The 16,253-nt window shown below is 40.5% G+C and overlaps 1 protein-coding gene across 1 annotated transcript in view; it reads left to right on the top strand.

Moving 5' to 3' along the window:
* The window catches only part of adss2 (adenylosuccinate synthase 2), a 32,056-nt gene extending 16,679 nt beyond the window's left edge, over positions 1–15,377 (top strand). Inside the window, exons 3-13 of the mRNA XM_034184590.1 lie at positions 3,704–3,772; positions 3,847–3,897; positions 4,044–4,110; positions 6,642–6,749; positions 7,448–7,529; positions 10,172–10,298; positions 11,812–11,966; positions 12,328–12,452; positions 12,621–12,718; positions 12,849–12,998; positions 15,282–15,377. Of these exons, the coding sequence (XP_034040481.1) occupies positions 3,704–3,772; positions 3,847–3,897; positions 4,044–4,110; positions 6,642–6,749; positions 7,448–7,529; positions 10,172–10,298; positions 11,812–11,966; positions 12,328–12,452; positions 12,621–12,718; positions 12,849–12,998; positions 15,282–15,334 (1,085 nt within the window). The 3' untranslated portion in view covers positions 15,335–15,377. The remainder of the gene's footprint in view (positions 1–3,703; positions 3,773–3,846; positions 3,898–4,043; positions 4,111–6,641; positions 6,750–7,447; positions 7,530–10,171; positions 10,299–11,811; positions 11,967–12,327; positions 12,453–12,620; positions 12,719–12,848; positions 12,999–15,281) is intronic.
* Positions 15,378–16,253: the final 876 nt, after the last annotated feature.

The following is a 16,253-nucleotide window of genomic DNA, read 5'->3' as shown; positions in this document are numbered from 1 at the left end:
GTCTTAGTTTTGCTGTAGTTCTGGACTAAGTTTAATGGATGAGCCATATAAGTTTAGTTAATTCCATCCAGAGATGGGTGTGGTATTTGTACTGGAGACCCTCCTGTCCTGTGCACCAAAAGCATTTCCTGTATATTTGTTTGTGAATTGTTCTGTAATTTATTTCTGTAGCATGGCCCAAGCAGCGGGTCACCCCTTTGAGTCTGGTCTGCTTGAGGTTTCTTCCTCAGAGGGAGTTTTTCATTATCGCTGCTGCTCTGGGAGTTAGTAAGGTTAAACCTTACTTGTGTGAAGTGCCTTGAGGCAACTCTGTTGTGATTTGGCACTATATAAATGAAAATAAATTGAAATTAATTAACTTTTGCATTACTAAAGTGGGATAGGAAACAATATCTTTTTTATGTAATGTCTATGCTCGGGCATTATTGGGTCTGTTTGGGGTTCTAGCTTTAAAATCAGGTCTGTTAGGGTGAGGGAAGTCAAGAATATGAAAATTATTACGGTTCTTGTGGTTAGTAACCTTATTGAGCAAACATGTTGCTTGTGATATCAATTTTGGTTAAAGGCAAAGAAAAGGTGAAAATGTGCAAAAGAAAATATAAATACAACACACATTCAGCAGTACAACTAAACTAAGGGAGATCGGGTGAGAAAATAGTCATCAAAAAACCCTACAGAATGCATCCCTGGACATCAAAACCCCAAAATTTTCTGGTGGCCTTGAGTGGCCCCCTGCCCACAAAAATACACTTCCTCCAAAAAAGACCCACCACCACCCCCTTTCAGATACTGGCTATTCACCTTATTCAGCTTTCCACTTTTAGAACAGAGGCATTTCCGTTTTGTCTTAGGACTTACAGTGAGCGGAGTTTTCAATATAGAACCAAGGAAGATATTACAAGGGTGAAAACAAAAACCTTTTTGAAAAGCTCAAAGGGATCGACTCTGGCTCACCCACGGGTCATAACAGAGCGGGAAGATGACATGAAAAAGTGGCCTCGATTATTTTTAACTACTTTGTGTTGTCACTCTGCGTGGACAGTTTGGCGATGAGGAACTACAATCTCCGTACCGCGGTACGGGGCTCGTATAAAAGCACAATCAAGTTAAAATACTACACGACAAGTAGTACCATAGTAATGCCAAGATTATGTAATGTTAATATATGTATGGTGTTATTTCATGCAGTGCTTGGTTGTATCAAACGCCAGAAAATGAGTAAATTAGATAGCAGCTAACGCTACAAACACAGCTAACCCGTTTATCTCACTAGCATCCGCCGTGGCTTCTTCAGCAGAGTGTTGTAGTCCAACCATTTCTCTGGGTAAGGATGCAGTGGTGTGGGTTTTTTCTCCATAAAATGTAAAGAACAGACATAAGGACATTTGGGTGGATTTTTCAAATTCAGCGTTTTTAGCGAGCACCGGAGATCCTCGTCTTTCAGTGGAGGACGAACAAGTTAAATGCTGGTCCACAGCACTCAGATCTCCCCTTTCCATGTTCAAAACATCATTCTGAAAGTGATAGTTTCCTCTTCTTCCAGTTGTTGTGGCACTCACGAGCTGAACAATTAATGCTGCTCATGTGTGGACACTTATAGTGTACTGTGTTCTCATGTAAATAATCATCAGACGCAGTGGCAAACTGGAAGTTGTTTGACAAAATGGAGCCGCCCACCCTGACTCACTGAATAAGGTGAATAGTCCTGAGATTTTAATTGGTATGGAATGAAGTAAAAGCTGTTTATCCTGAATGATTTAAATCATGTGTAGATTAAAGTCTTTCTATAATATGATGCTGCATTAGAAAAGACCAGCAATGGTTAGTGAGTGAAATGTAATCTTGTTCAGCAGGAGAACAATTTGCTGGTTTCTTAGCTGTTTCCACCTTGTTTTAACTTAAACACTATGACACGATCACAAAAGGGTTTCTGTGAAAAGATAGATGAAAAAACTTTGTCAGATTTTTTTTTTTTTTTGCTCTAATCCCTGTAAATAGAATAAATGCCTACAGATTGATAGATAGATCACTAACATAAACAATGTCAGCATCACCACCCTGAGCCACCCCCATCCAGTATAAATCTACTGAATTTAATAATAGAAGGTCTTACCAGAGCCCCAGTAAACCATATAAGAGTATATAAAATCCACTATAAAAAATCAGTTTTAAAAAAAGCAGTAAACAAAAGCAACAACAATAAAAGCATAAACAGCAAAAGGTTTTGCTGTAAATGTCATCACATCATGTGATGATGTGAAAAAAACGGCAGTAATTTTAAATTGTGGGCTTGACCACAGCACCATCAATGTGGTCAGTTCATCAAGATACAACTTCCTCAGACACACGAAGGTTTTACACTGTCATGTCACAAAAATGTGAGCTGTCCTTGTCAATAACCTGTTGCAAAGAATATGTTTTGTGTTATGATGGACATCTAACAAATGTTTAAAAGAAAAAAAAAAAATCATAACCCTTAAAAACATGAGAAATGTTGAGGATGCCCTTTGCTTGTAGTTTTACTATGGATTGTTTGCCCCTTTTGAATAAACTTCACAACCAAACATGCCAAGAGTAACAACCCTGCTAGATCTGGATTTGGATCTCTGTCTAGTGTCAAAAACTCTAGTGTCAGAAACTCTTGTGAATGCCATCCAACTGTTTTCTATGTACATGTTTTAATTTCAGAGTTACTGATTAAAGTTGATAAGAATGAAGAAAGTGGTAGTTGGATGGGGGCAGTCAGAGAGCACATCTCGTCACCAAGACTGAACAGTCATTTTGTGCTGGTAGATTCTGCTTTTTTTGTTTTGTTTTGTTTTTAAAGGAGAACCTGGGGGCTATTTTTAGGTAGGGCTCCTTCTTTCGCTTCAAACAGGAGTGAGTGTCTGCCAGCCAGAAAGTAAGCGGCCAACTGCAGTCAGTTGTTTTAATAAGGTTTCTTTACCTTTAATGAAGAAAATATGCATGTTTACTTCATTAGGGAGCCTGTCCGTGATATCAGACACATTTGATGACATTTTACCAGTTCAGTGGCGACAAAAAGCAGATGCTATGAGTGTACAGTGTTTTTATCTTGCCCTGTCCAGTAAGATTATGCAGCTTTTTTAGCCCGTGATGGTGTGTTTGTGTTCTACATCAGTACTGCATTGATTAAATTAATTTTGTCCCAAGTCGCAACATAAAACAAAGAACATCTGAAAAAGCACCCAGGTTGAAAAATTCCAGCATTCCCCTTTAATACAGCTTGTAAACAGTGTGTTCATGGCAGGATATTTATAACTCTTCTCACATCATAAGGTAGGTTATTGAAAACCACAGCCACTCTCATAATGCTCAAGAAAGAGGGTGTGTGTGTGTGTGGTGGGGGGGGGGGGGGGGGGGCTGTGACAGATTTGGGTTGTACAGCATCACAATTTCATCAAAGTCTGTTCATAACTATTTGATAAATCCTACTAGCTAACAAACACTCTCTGATGATTGTATTTCGCTCTTGGCAGAGATCATCAAATTCTTATTTTTCCATTTGTATCATGAGAAAATGTGAGGTTTTAATAACTTCTTTCTCTAATAACAGTCTCCTATTTGAAACTGTACAGACAATTTACACTGCAAATCATTTCATTCCTGCAGCATTTGTTCACTACGCTTTTGTGTTGTCCGAGCCATTACACATGAGTTATAATTTGTTTTTCCACCTTAGGCAATGGTGTTGTGATCCATCTTCCTGGTCTGTTTGAAGAGGCAGAAAAGAACAAACGGAAAGGAAAAGGTGGCTAACACACAATTTTATGTTTTAGTTTGTTGTTTGCGCTAAGGAGAATCAAAATGCATTTGTGTTTATAGGCCTGAAGGATTGGGAGAAACGGTTGATCATCTCAGACAGAGCACACATTGGTAAATCCAGCAGGTGCCCCTGCTGGATTATCTATAAATATTTTTTTAAATACATATGAATGTTTGAGCGTGCACATGCAGATATGCACGAGCCCTCCCTTCTGAAGTGAATGCAAGTGCGTGTACCTTCTCTCCCTCCTCTGCAGTTTTTGACTTCCACCAAACAGTTGATGGTGTTCAAGAACAACAAAGACAAGAGCAAGCAGGCAAGAAGTAAGAAACAGATTATTTCAACACGGCTGCAACACGCACAAGCATGAAGAGAGCAAGGCATTTGTTTTACATCTCATCAGCATTCCAGCACATGTGGAATGTACGTCAGAGTGCACCCACTTTGCAGTCTGACATATGCATATGCCATGACTACACAGTTAATTCATCGCAATGTCAACCTGTGTGATTATGTAGCTATGCCAGGGCACATTTAAAATAAATAAATTTCACACACCTCTTGCCTTTTACATGTGAAGGATGAGGGCTCACAACTTCACTATTTTTCTGTTCTCCTGTGTTGCGCACACACGTGTGCATGCGTCACACACTAGCTAATCATTTCTTTTCTCATGGACGTACATCGCTGTAAAGTTATTTTCACATGATAGAATTGTTGCAGAAATATGACATACCATGTGATCCTGTTGTGTGAACAGTGGAGGTTTGCGCTGAAATGTCCACAGTGCTTGTTGAGCACTCGTTAACACAGTGTATGCATAAATCTTAGAAGGGTTGGGTTTCTTGTTTAGTTTTTGAACCCTATACCTTTCAAGGAGCAGATATTGTGGACTTTACCAAAATACTGAAAATTGAGCAAATGTTTTTCTCTAAATATAGCTTTAAACAGTGCACCATTTTCAAAGGATGATGTTTTGAAATATTAAGCACGTAAAACTTTACTGCCGTGTTGATGGGACCAACACAATGTAAGTCGTTTTCATGATCTTTTATAGTCACTATTTTCCAAAGGAATGAAAATGTAGGGATTTAATTAGAAATGAGCCGAAGCATTCTGTAAATTCACAACCCTGAGGAAAATCGAGCAAAGTACATTTCCTCGTGATATTTTGTGTGTGTGTGTGTGTGTGTGTGTGTGTGTGTGTGTGTGTGTGTGTGTGTGTGTTTGGGGGCTTTGGTTCAGTTGAGCTCACAGTTTTTCTTTAGTTGTGTTTTGAAAAGGGGGGTGGGGGGGGCAACATTGGTGTCAAGTACAATATTTTTGTTTGTTTAATCATTTCTAATCTTTCTGCAGTTAGTTTACATATTTAACAACATAAAAACATACTAAAACACATGCTGGCTCGCTGTGTTCCTGAAATAATCAAATGCTCACGAAGCACATGCTGGAGATCTTACCAGGGTAACGGCGCATCTCAGGGTTTTGCTGCATGGCCTTCACCCACTTACCTCAATTCGGATAACAGACTTCTTCAAACTTAGTGCACATAAACAGTGTCAAATGTGTATGTGTTGTCTTTAATTCTGATGTGTGCCATTATTACCGTAAACGAGTAATAATTGTGGACTAATTGCTGTCTGAGGTAACTGGAGTGTAAACGTAATTTCTCCACTGTGAGATCAATAAAGTATATCTAATCTAACCTGTTTTATTCTCAGCATTACTCTGCCTGCAGACATCAGAGTGCAAAGGTCAGGCAGTCAATGCAGCAGGGTCTACAGCAGTTCACCCTCACTGAAAGATGCACAAAATCCTCACAGACCTGTCCAGTGAAGCCTGAACTTGAATATTTGTCAGTATTTCATGTTGCAAGCATAGTATTCTGTGATGTTCGTATGTAACTGTATGCTATTTAAAAATATTAGTGTTGTACTAACTCGTTAACCCAGGCAGTCACCCATGCTGACGTATGCGAGGAATTTTAAACCAGGCTTGTGGAGAATCCAGGATGGTGAGATCCAGAAACCAAATACCCGCCAGCTCCTGTGTGCATGTGTGAGAGTGAACCAGAGAATGCATGTGCCTTAATGGCATAGCCATTATAAGCTTTCAGCAGATTGTCACGAGTGCCTGGTGGGTTTTATCTGTGTGTGAAATAAGCTCTCTGTAGTGCAAGTGAGAGTAGAAACTTCCAGCCAGATCATTTAAATTAGTCTTGTATTTAGTTCAGATAAGGATTTCAGGAAGTTCTTCTCTTTGGGAAGAGTTACAAAACTAGTTTTAAGGTTCAGCTTGGTCCAGTGTGCTTGTTTCCAACGCAGGATGTCCCCGGTTCAGAGCACAGGAAGGGCACCCGGTGCAAAAAGTGTGCCAAATCAACATGTCGGTCCATATCTGATCTGCTGCGGTGACCCTACGTGGAAAAAGGAAGAAGCCGAAAGAATGTACTTGCTAACATGAGCTATTTAAAGTGGCTGTTGGCTGAACATACACCTGTGGTTACTGTTAAACACGCATATGAACTCATGTGTCATCTTTCTATTGGTTATGTCACAGGTGACCTTGAAAGGTCAGACTTGAGAATGTAACTCTTTAACACCATGTTTAAACCTGGTGGAAGGTTTATGTCAAAAAAAGATAATGTGATTAAATTTTGGACACAGCTGATAAAGTGTCAGAGCCGCACAGAATCGTATATTACGGTTTAACGGAGTCAGTCAGAGTTAATTTGCATGACTCTGTCTCAAACATCTAAGGTACAGGTGTTGCACTGTCGGTCTATTTTTTGGTTATTCTGTTTTAAATCTTTGATTCTCCTCTTCCACCCCCTCCCCGTTTTGGTGGTCCTCAGCCTCGGGACAACAAAGAAGGGGATCGGTCCAGTGTACTCGGCCAAGGCAGCGCGTAGCGGACTCAGGATATGTGACCTGTTGGCTGACTTCACTCAGTTCTCCGAAAGGTCTGAGACTAGTCTGGAGTTTCTGGTGATGTTTGTTTGATTGGTGTGTCAAGAACTATCTTACAATATAGCAAGAACCAAGAATGTGATTGTAATTGTTTGATGTATTGTACAACGAGGAAAATCTAGTTTGTTTGTCCAGATCGTTTGTCTTGCTCTGTTGGTGACAGGAATTCTCCTGGGAGCTGTAATTGGGTCTCGTTTACAGTGCGCAGCTTAACTGACTGGTCACATGATTTCCTGACTGCTACATGTGTACAAAACTGCAAACAGAATGTTATTGATGTGTGTTAGAACTTGGGATTGGGGCCTCTTTATATGTTTAGGTCAAGAGGCTCGATTAATAAGATGGAGAAAATCTAAAATTATGTGCAGAAATTTTGTCAAACTGTTGCATTTTTCCCTCAGTCATTGTATTTAGTCTGAGCTCGATGGTTTCGTTAACGTGGAAGAAAAAGCAAAGAGGAATGCCCAAAGAGACTTTTAGTGTCTGAATTACTTCCTCATTTACTTGCCAAAGCTCCTCGGTGTGTGTGACAGTGTGTCATCAAAAACAGTTGCACAGTACAAGTTGTATTGCATTATCGTGTTGTGTGTTTTTTTTTTTTGTCTTCTTCATTGCAGTATCATGTTGAAGGAGCTAACTTGGGTTGGTGACACTCAGACAGTATTAATAACATCCATTTGATTGTTTGCAGGTATAAAGTTTTGGCGCAGCAGTACACGGCCATGTATCCCACTCTGGAGATTGACATAGAGGGAGAGCTGGTCAAATTGAAGGTAACAAAAATCACTCTAAAGCAGCACTCAGAGCATATACCTCTGCCAAAGGCCAATCACCTTCTCTCCCCACCCACCCCCCAAAAAATTCTAATCTTCCAGGTGGAAGATTCTGGGTGGAAGAATCTGGGTGGAATTGGTGTGTGAACAGTCCACTTGGTGTGTTGTGTTTTTTCTTCATGCCTTATGCATTAACCCTTCAATTAGTGACAAACTTTGAATTTTTGGAAGGCTGTAACTCCTCTGGATCCACGTCACCCACAAAATACAACAGCTTCTTCATCTCACATTTGTCACATGCATCACATTTTACCACCTGTGCTGCTTCTCCTTGTAGATGCAACAAGAAAGGCAATTTTACATCAGACTTGTTCCAAATCAGCATCCAGTGTCGCCGACCGAACAGTCCCCCTAAAAATCTATCCCCCCTGATGATGCAGTTCACAGATTAACACCTTGTTTATGCTCCAAACTGCACACCAGTCATCATCTATCTCAGCAACAGATATCTAAAACTTTAGTACAATAATCATTACCACATAAATTCAGCATTATTTCATCATAAAAGGCAGCAAAAGTGATCAGAGCTAAACGGCTAAACAAGCTGCTAGCTGATGCATTCACTGCGCGTTGGACATTTCAAAGCATCATGGAATTTCACCTTGTTTCTGCTTAAAACTGACTTTAGAATGATTTAACAGGTTTTTCTTTTATCATCTGATGGTTAATAATCCCATTAATCCATTTGATTGCTTTGGGTGAAGAGACTCCGTCTCAGACGTGCTGCTGTGGTCCGAAATGACGCATACACAGATGCAAAAGGCGGACCGATTTTTAGGGGCGGACCGTTCGGTCTGCGACACTGGCTTCATATCAAATCCGCAGTGGCTCCCCCCAAGTAAAACAGAGGGAAAACCAAAAGGAAACGGGGTTTTCCAGACTACTTCAAAAAACAAAACAAGTCGCAAAACCTCCTAAACTAGTAGAAGAAACTGCAACTTCTACTCTGGGAAATATGGTAAAGTACAGGACCTCTGAAAGTAGTTAAAAAAAAAAAAATTTGCATTCAAAGACTTTTCTAGTTCAGCTCAATTACAATTTTACTTATAAGAGAGAAACAGGCAAAGGTATTGACAAACAGTCCTGGCAACACCGACTTGTCACTGAGCATTACTTACAGTAGTGTTCAGAATAATAGTAGTGCTATGTGACTAAAAAGATTAATCCAGGTTTTGAGTATATTTCTTATTGTTACATGAGAAACAAGCTACCAGTAGATTCAGTAGATTCTCATAAATCCAACAAGACCAAGCATTCATGATATGCACACTCTTAAGGCTATGAAATTGGGCTATTAGTAAAAAACATAGAAAAGGGGGTGTTCACAATAATAGTAGTGTGGCATTCAGTCAGTGAGTTCGTCAGTTTTGTGGAACAAACAGGTTTGAATCAGGTGTCCCCTATGTAAGGATGAAGCCAGCACCTGTTGAACATGCTTTTCTCTTTGAAAGCCTGAAGAAAATGGGATGTTCAAGACATTGTTCAGAAGAACAGCGTAGTTTGATTAAAAAGTTGATTGGAGAGGGGAAAACTTATACGCAGGTGCAACAAATTATAGGCTGTTCATCTACAATGATCTCCAATGCTTTAAAATGGACAAAAAAAAAACAGATGCGTGGAAGAAAATGGAAAACCATCAAAATGGATAGAAGAATAACCAGAATGGCAAAGACTCACCCATTGATCAGCTCCAGGATGATCAAAGAGAGTCTGGAGTTACCTCTAAGTGCTGTGACAGTTAGGAAGACGCCTGTGTGAAGCTAATTTATTTGCAAGAATCCCCCACAAAGTCCCTCTGTTAAATAAGACGTGCAGGAGAGGTTACAATTTGCCAAAGAACACATCAACTGGCCTAAAGAGAAATGGAGGACTATTTTGTGGAATGATGAGAGTAAAATTGTTCTTTTTGGGTCCAAGGGCCACAGACAGTTTGTGAGACAACCCCCAAACTCTGAATTCAAGCCACAGTTCACAGTGAAGACAGTGAAGCATGGTGGTGCAAGCATCATGATATGGACATGTTTCTCCTACTATGGTGTTGGGCCTATATATCACATACCAGGTATCATGGATCAGTTTGCATATGTCAAAATACTTGAAGAGGTCATGTTGCTTTATGCTGAAGAGGACATGCCCTTGAAATGGGTGTTTCAACAAGACAATGACCCCAAGCACACTAGTAAACAAGCAACATCTTGGTTCCAAACCAACAAAATTAATGGCTCGCTGATGTGAAGAAGTCATGAAAAACTGTGGTTATACAACTAAATACTAGTTTAGTGATTCACAGCATTGCTAAAAAAGCAATTTGAACATAATAGTTTTGAGTTTGTAGCATCAACAGCAGATGCTACTATTATTGTGAACACCCCCTTTTCTACTTTTTTTTTACTAATAGCCCAATTTCATAGCCTTAAGAGTGTGCATATCATGAATGGTCTTGTTGGATTTGTGAGAATCTACTGAATCTACTCGTACCTTGTTTCCCATGTAACAATAAGAAATATACTCAAAACCTGGATTAATCTTTTTAGTCACATAGCACTACTATTATTCTGAACACTACTGTACATCCTGTTTAGGACTACGTGGAGAGGATCAAGCCCATGGTGAGAGACGGGGTCTACTACATGTACAAGGCTCTTCATGGTCCGCCGAAGAAGATCCTAGTTGAAGGAGCCAATGCAGCTCTCTTGGACATCGACTTTGGTTAGTACTTGCAAGTGTGCATTGCAGTTCCAGTGTGTGTTTCACTTTCTCTTTGCTCCCGCACGCTTTCTAATCTTGCCTTTGATTATGCGACAACAGCATACTTTACTTCTTCCTGCTGACCTTTGCCCTCAGAAGAAATGTCATTTTAAATGCCAGCCTCTGTTCAGTGACCCAGGTGTAAACACTGTGCTGCTCTTTACAAAAGCTTTCTCAGGACTCCACTGTTAATGGTGAGTTTATCATTACTGAAGGTGTCTGACATTCATGCTCCCCATAAAACTGCACAGTGCCTCTTTGTGCTTATTTTTGAACTGGTATTTGTATGTGAATGTTTGAATTCCTTAAAGAGGTCATGTTGTATGTCTCTTCAGCAGTGTGCGCCTAAACGCACCCCGTTTGTACCCTGCACGCCGCTCAGATTACGCACTCTGTAAATAGCAAAGCGTTGTTAGACACGCCCCCACCTGCACTTGTGCTATAGATCAAGATAAGAGCCTGTTTCACACTTAACATTACTGGACTGAAAAAAGAACCCAAACAAACAGATTTTTAGTGTGATGCTTTCTTTTAGTCTATTCAAAATGACAACACAAGGTCCAGAAAAAAGAACAGCAATGGAAAATTCTTACTGTTTGTTGTTGTTGTTTTTTTTTTTTTTTTTTACAAAACTTCTAATGAAGTATAAATGCTGCAGTACATTAATCATCATGTGACTCTGCTGGGTTCTGTCACAGCTGCTCACAGTGTTGGAGCACCATTGTGTAGAAATGGCTTGTACTTGCACCCGCCACTTGGGGAAGACCTTTGCATCCTGTCACCACACACATCTTGAAATTGGGTGTTTGGGAGGATTTTTTGGGGGGGTCTCCTAGACTCAAAATGGTAGATAGGAAGGATGAAAATGCCAAAAATGGACTTTTTAAATCTTCTCAGTAACTAATTTCACTAACTCACTTGAATAATGGACTCAGTAGTGAATTTGAGAGTTGTTGGCCACAAACTTGCCTCGATCCTCAGCCATCCCTCCTTTTTTTAAAAAAAAAAACAAGTCCTTACTTCCCTTTAAACAAGGAGTCTTAACCCTGCAGCTGCAGATCAACTGTCCTCTAGTTTCCAACTCTTTCTTGCTCCACCAAACAAAAGCTCGGCAACACCAGCTACAGTGGGTACACATACAGGTGACGTCCTGCCTCAGGGTCCTGACCTCTGCTTAAAACAGTCTGTTGGATGTTGCTGGCTTTAGCAAAAGTCATCTCAGACAAATATATGATATTTCTACTGAGCCTGTCTAAGTGTGTGAATGTCTAATTACAGTGCAGTTTTACTGGTGTGACTGAAAGGCAGGTTTTAGGCTTTGATCCAGCCCTGCTCTGTAAACGTGGAGAAGTTCAATCAAAACTCTGCTGCAGTGTGTCAACACACCACCTGTCTGGAACAAGTGGGCCCTCATTTCTTATCAGTCTGCGTGAGTCACCACTGCGATCGGTCTTTAATTGTTCTGTTATTGCAGGGACGTACCCCTTCGTCACGTCGTCTAACTGCACGGTAGGCGGGGTGTGTACAGGCCTCGGCATGCCGCCACAGAACATTGGGGAGGTTTATGGAGTCGTGAAGGCTTACACCACCAGGGTGGGCATTGGAGCGTTCCCCTCCGAGCAGAGCAACGTAAGGTCACACAGAAGTGTAAACAGGATGTAAAAGATGTTCACTTTGAAGGAACTGCAAATAGGACGCTTAACTTTTCTATCAAAGACGGAAGTCAAGAAGTACAGCAAGTGAATGTAGACATCAATGGAGTTTGGACTTCATGGTTAATTCTGGATATTATCCAAAATATTATGCTAAAAGATTCTTCCAGTGACGTATGACTGCAAATAGATTTATGTGCAAACACCACCACCTAGAGGAGGTTATGGTGCACTGCCTCCTGAAGCCAGCCTTGATTGACACCTGATCAGAAAACGTTACAGACAGAGCAGCGCGGCCGAGCGCCACAAAGTAACACACTGCGTGTGCTGGTTTTTAGGAGATCGGCGAACTGCTTCAGACACGCGGGAAGGAGGTGGGCGTGACCACAGGCAGGAAGCGCCGATGTGGTTGGCTTGATCTGGTGCTCATCAAATATGCACACATGATCAATGGCTTCACTGCGTGAGTTCGGGTTGTAGTTTTTCTTCTTCATAGCTTTGCTAATGAAACAATGAGCCCTGACGTTAACTTTGTTAAAGGTGATGAATGGATTATTTTGCCTGGGTTGGCATGCTGACCCATCTCTTCTGTTGCTAGGAAACGACTGTCCTGTCCTCTTTCTCCCTCCAGGATAGCGCTCACCAAGCTGGACATACTCGATGTGTTCCCAGAAATCAAAGTGGGCGTGTCTTACAAAGTCGACAATGAGATGATACCTCACTTTCCCGGTGAGTGTACGCACGAGGAGCTGAACAAATCCTGTTTGAGAGGGAATCCTGGGAAAAGCTCAAAAGGTTACTGCAGAAACCTCTCAGGCTGAAAGGACTTCAGCACAAATGTGGTTCTGTTCTGTTTTAGCCAATCAGGAGGTCCTGCAGCGCTTAGACGTGCAATATGAGACGCTGCCCGGCTGGAACAGTGACACCTCAGCTGCTCGAAGTTTTGAGGATCTGCCAGTTAACGCCCAGAAATATGTCCGCTTCATTGAGGAACATTTAGGCGTGCCTGGTATGACACACAGAAAACAGTACCCATTAATGTCTTTAAACATTTAGTTCTCAGGATGGTCTTTGTCTGCACCACGTTTTAGGATTATAGAATGATTTTTTTTTTTTTTTTTTTTTTTTTATACAGCCTGACAGTTGCAAAAAAGGGGCGTTGCATTAAAAGGTGTCCATTTTCATTTTTTGCACTGACAAAATTTTACTATTTTTGAAGTCTAATTATTATAAGTACTTTTATTTTTGTTGTGTATCACGTAATTATAGCAGATTTTATTGTGGGGATTACATGGCCAATACATTGAGTTCATTCTGAGATTTTACAGGAAGAGTTCAGAGTTCATGCTGCATTCACTGGAAACTGGCAGCTCTGAATGTGTAATTTACAGTTGGAAAAAAATGTACATGATAAAGTCATGATGAAATGTTTCTCTCCCCACTGACATATTTTGGCAAACCAGGAATATTTATTCATTTATGTTTTCATTCACAATTGAAAGTCTCTATGAAACTAACATTACAGAAAATATAATTTTTTATCATATTAGCAATTGTTAATCCTTCATTTGAATATTATGGAACAAAATCATAGTGGAAAAAAAATTATTTTGATGAATTAAGTTGTAAAATATAACGCAATGCTAAAATACGCTCCACCATATGTATTGTCTTCTTTATAATTTGCAGTTATTTAGTTAATTATCAAGATCCTATGGTCTTATGTACAGTTTGTACATGTTCAATAAAGCCCATCTATCAATCAATCAAAAACAATGTTAACGGCATCTGCAAGAGGCCTTGCATGAGTGCATATATGAGCTTTTGAGAAGAAGAGCAGAAGTTGTGCAAATTAAGGAATATTTGCAGATCACCCTCTGTGCATTTGCAGGTATTAATGAGACAAATTTAACTCCATAGAAAGTTAGATTTGAGTTGGCATCCATGAATTGTCTTGTAAATCAGTTCAGAAGTGTTATTATGTTCCAAAAACAGCATTTTCAGTTTTAGAAGTGTTTATTTCTCACTAGCTTTTAAATATATGAGAAAGGTGTTACTGTATTTCTAGCCAAAAATGAAGCGGTTAGCAGCTAGCAATACCAGGAAGTGACGTTACCACGCTATCGTCCGCAAGATCACACCATAAAATTAGGTACAGAATGTGACTTTTTACCCTCTTAAAGTAGGTCAAGGTTAGCCATCTTTGAACTTGTCCAAGGTCTGTGTCCCAAGAATGTTCCCTGTGAATTTGAAGACCCTGGCAGTAATAGGACTGGACTTATGCTGAGCACAGACAGATTGACAGACGGAAAGTCTTCGTAATACCCGGTGGCCATATTTGATGACGTCGGGTAAAAATTCAAAACGTGAACAAAATTCAACACGGGAGTGAAATTTTGTTGTCTTGCCTGCTCATGTTTAATATTTTCCTCTTTATCACAGTGAAGTGGATACTTTTATTTAGGTTTGGGACAGCTAGTGAAATTCATTCATTGACATGAAGGTACCATCATATCACTAGCTCGTTAACTAGCAACTGATTAACTTAAATCGTGTTGTGCAAATCTAAGCTGTAAAACTACAAATCGAATTTAAGCAACAAAACTACAGAGACGTAGAAACGACACTCAGGTCTAAGTATTTGGACAGCGGTCTCTCACTCACTCACATATTTGGCCTCTTCACTACAGTGGAGCTGAATGGAAACAGTCAAGATGTCACTGATTTGGAAACTTTCAGCACTAATTCAAGGGGCAAAACAAATGCTTTGCATTTACCATTTAGGAATAAATCAAAATTAATTATTAATGAATACAAACAGTATGGTAAATCTGTCCAGAATAGGCAGATCTCAAAAACTGAGTGACTGTGCATGAAGGAGACTAGCGAGGGAAGCCACCAAGACACCATGACTCTGGGGCAGGTATAGGCTTCTGCGGATGTGAGAAAATTAGCACAGTGCAGCTTTTGTCTGGTGCGTCAGCAGTGACACAGCTTCATTGGAGTTGAACAGAGGAATTTCTGAACGATGTTCTACTGTTTTCTCACCTGTGTGTGTGTGTGTGTGTGTGTGTGTGTGTGTGTGTGTGTGTGTGTGTGGATGTGGCTGTGGATGTGGATGTAAGGGGCTAAAGTTGAGATCTTTGTATCAAAACAACTGATTTTAACCTGAATTTATACCAAGAAAACATTCCTGTTCCGTGTTCCATACAGTGATGATGGGAATCCTGCTTTCAGCATCGGCCTCCTCTGTTCAATATTTCACGCTTACCAATTTTATGTGTTTCCTCAGTCAAATGGATTGGAGTGGGAAAGTCAAGAGAGTCCATGATTCAGCTGTTCTAGACAGAGTGAGGAGATGAACGAGCAAAGAGACGCTGCAGCAGGACAAATGAACTGTGCACGACTCTCCCAGCTCACACACAGCCGACCTACCTGTTCATCTGTGTGCGGCACACAGCGCCACCGCCTGATCTGATATCACTCTGTCCCGTGTTCCCGGATCAGACCCCGTCCGGCTGGGATTTAAACACACACCAGACCTGCAGTCTTTCATCTTTCTATTTGTTCACAGTTACACTGGACAGGTGTGAGACGGGACTTGAGGTAGAACACACTCGTACATGTGGGATCACTCCCTGAGGGAACTCTTAGGTTAAATTCTGATTTTAATCTTTTAATATATTTTAATCTGGTTTATGGTGCATCCGGAAAGTATTCACAGCGCTTCACTTTTTCCACATTTTATGTTAGAGCACTATTCCAAAATGGAGTAAATTCATTTTTTCCTCATGGAAAAAAATATTTTTGAAATTTTGGTCAATTTATTAAAAAATAAAAGCTTAAGAACTCACATGTACATAAGTATTCACACCCTTTGCTCAATGCTTTGTTGATGTACCTTTGGCAGCAGTTACAGCATCAAGTCTTCTTGAATATGCAAGCTTGGTGCACCTATCTTTGGGCAGTTTTGCCCATTCCTCTATGCAGCACCTCTCAAGCTCCATCAGGTTGGATGTGGAGCGTCGGTGCACAGCCGTTTTGGCATCTCTCCAGAGATGTTCAATCAGATTCAGGTCTGGGTTCTGGCTGCGCCACTCAAGGACATTCACAGAGTTGTCCTGAAGCCACTCTTTGATATCTTGGCTGTGTGCTTAGGGTCATTGTCCTGCTGAAAGATGAACCGTCACCCCAGTCTGAGGTCAAGAGCGCTCTGGAGCAGGTTTTCATCCAGGATGTCTCTGTACATTGCTGCATTCATCTT

Source organism: Thalassophryne amazonica, chromosome 13 (assembly GCF_902500255.1).
Source record: "Thalassophryne amazonica chromosome 13, fThaAma1.1, whole genome shotgun sequence".
Classification (NCBI taxonomy): Eukaryota; Metazoa; Chordata; class Actinopteri; order Batrachoidiformes; family Batrachoididae; genus Thalassophryne; species Thalassophryne amazonica.
This window is presented reverse-complemented; position numbering and strand designations above follow the sequence as displayed.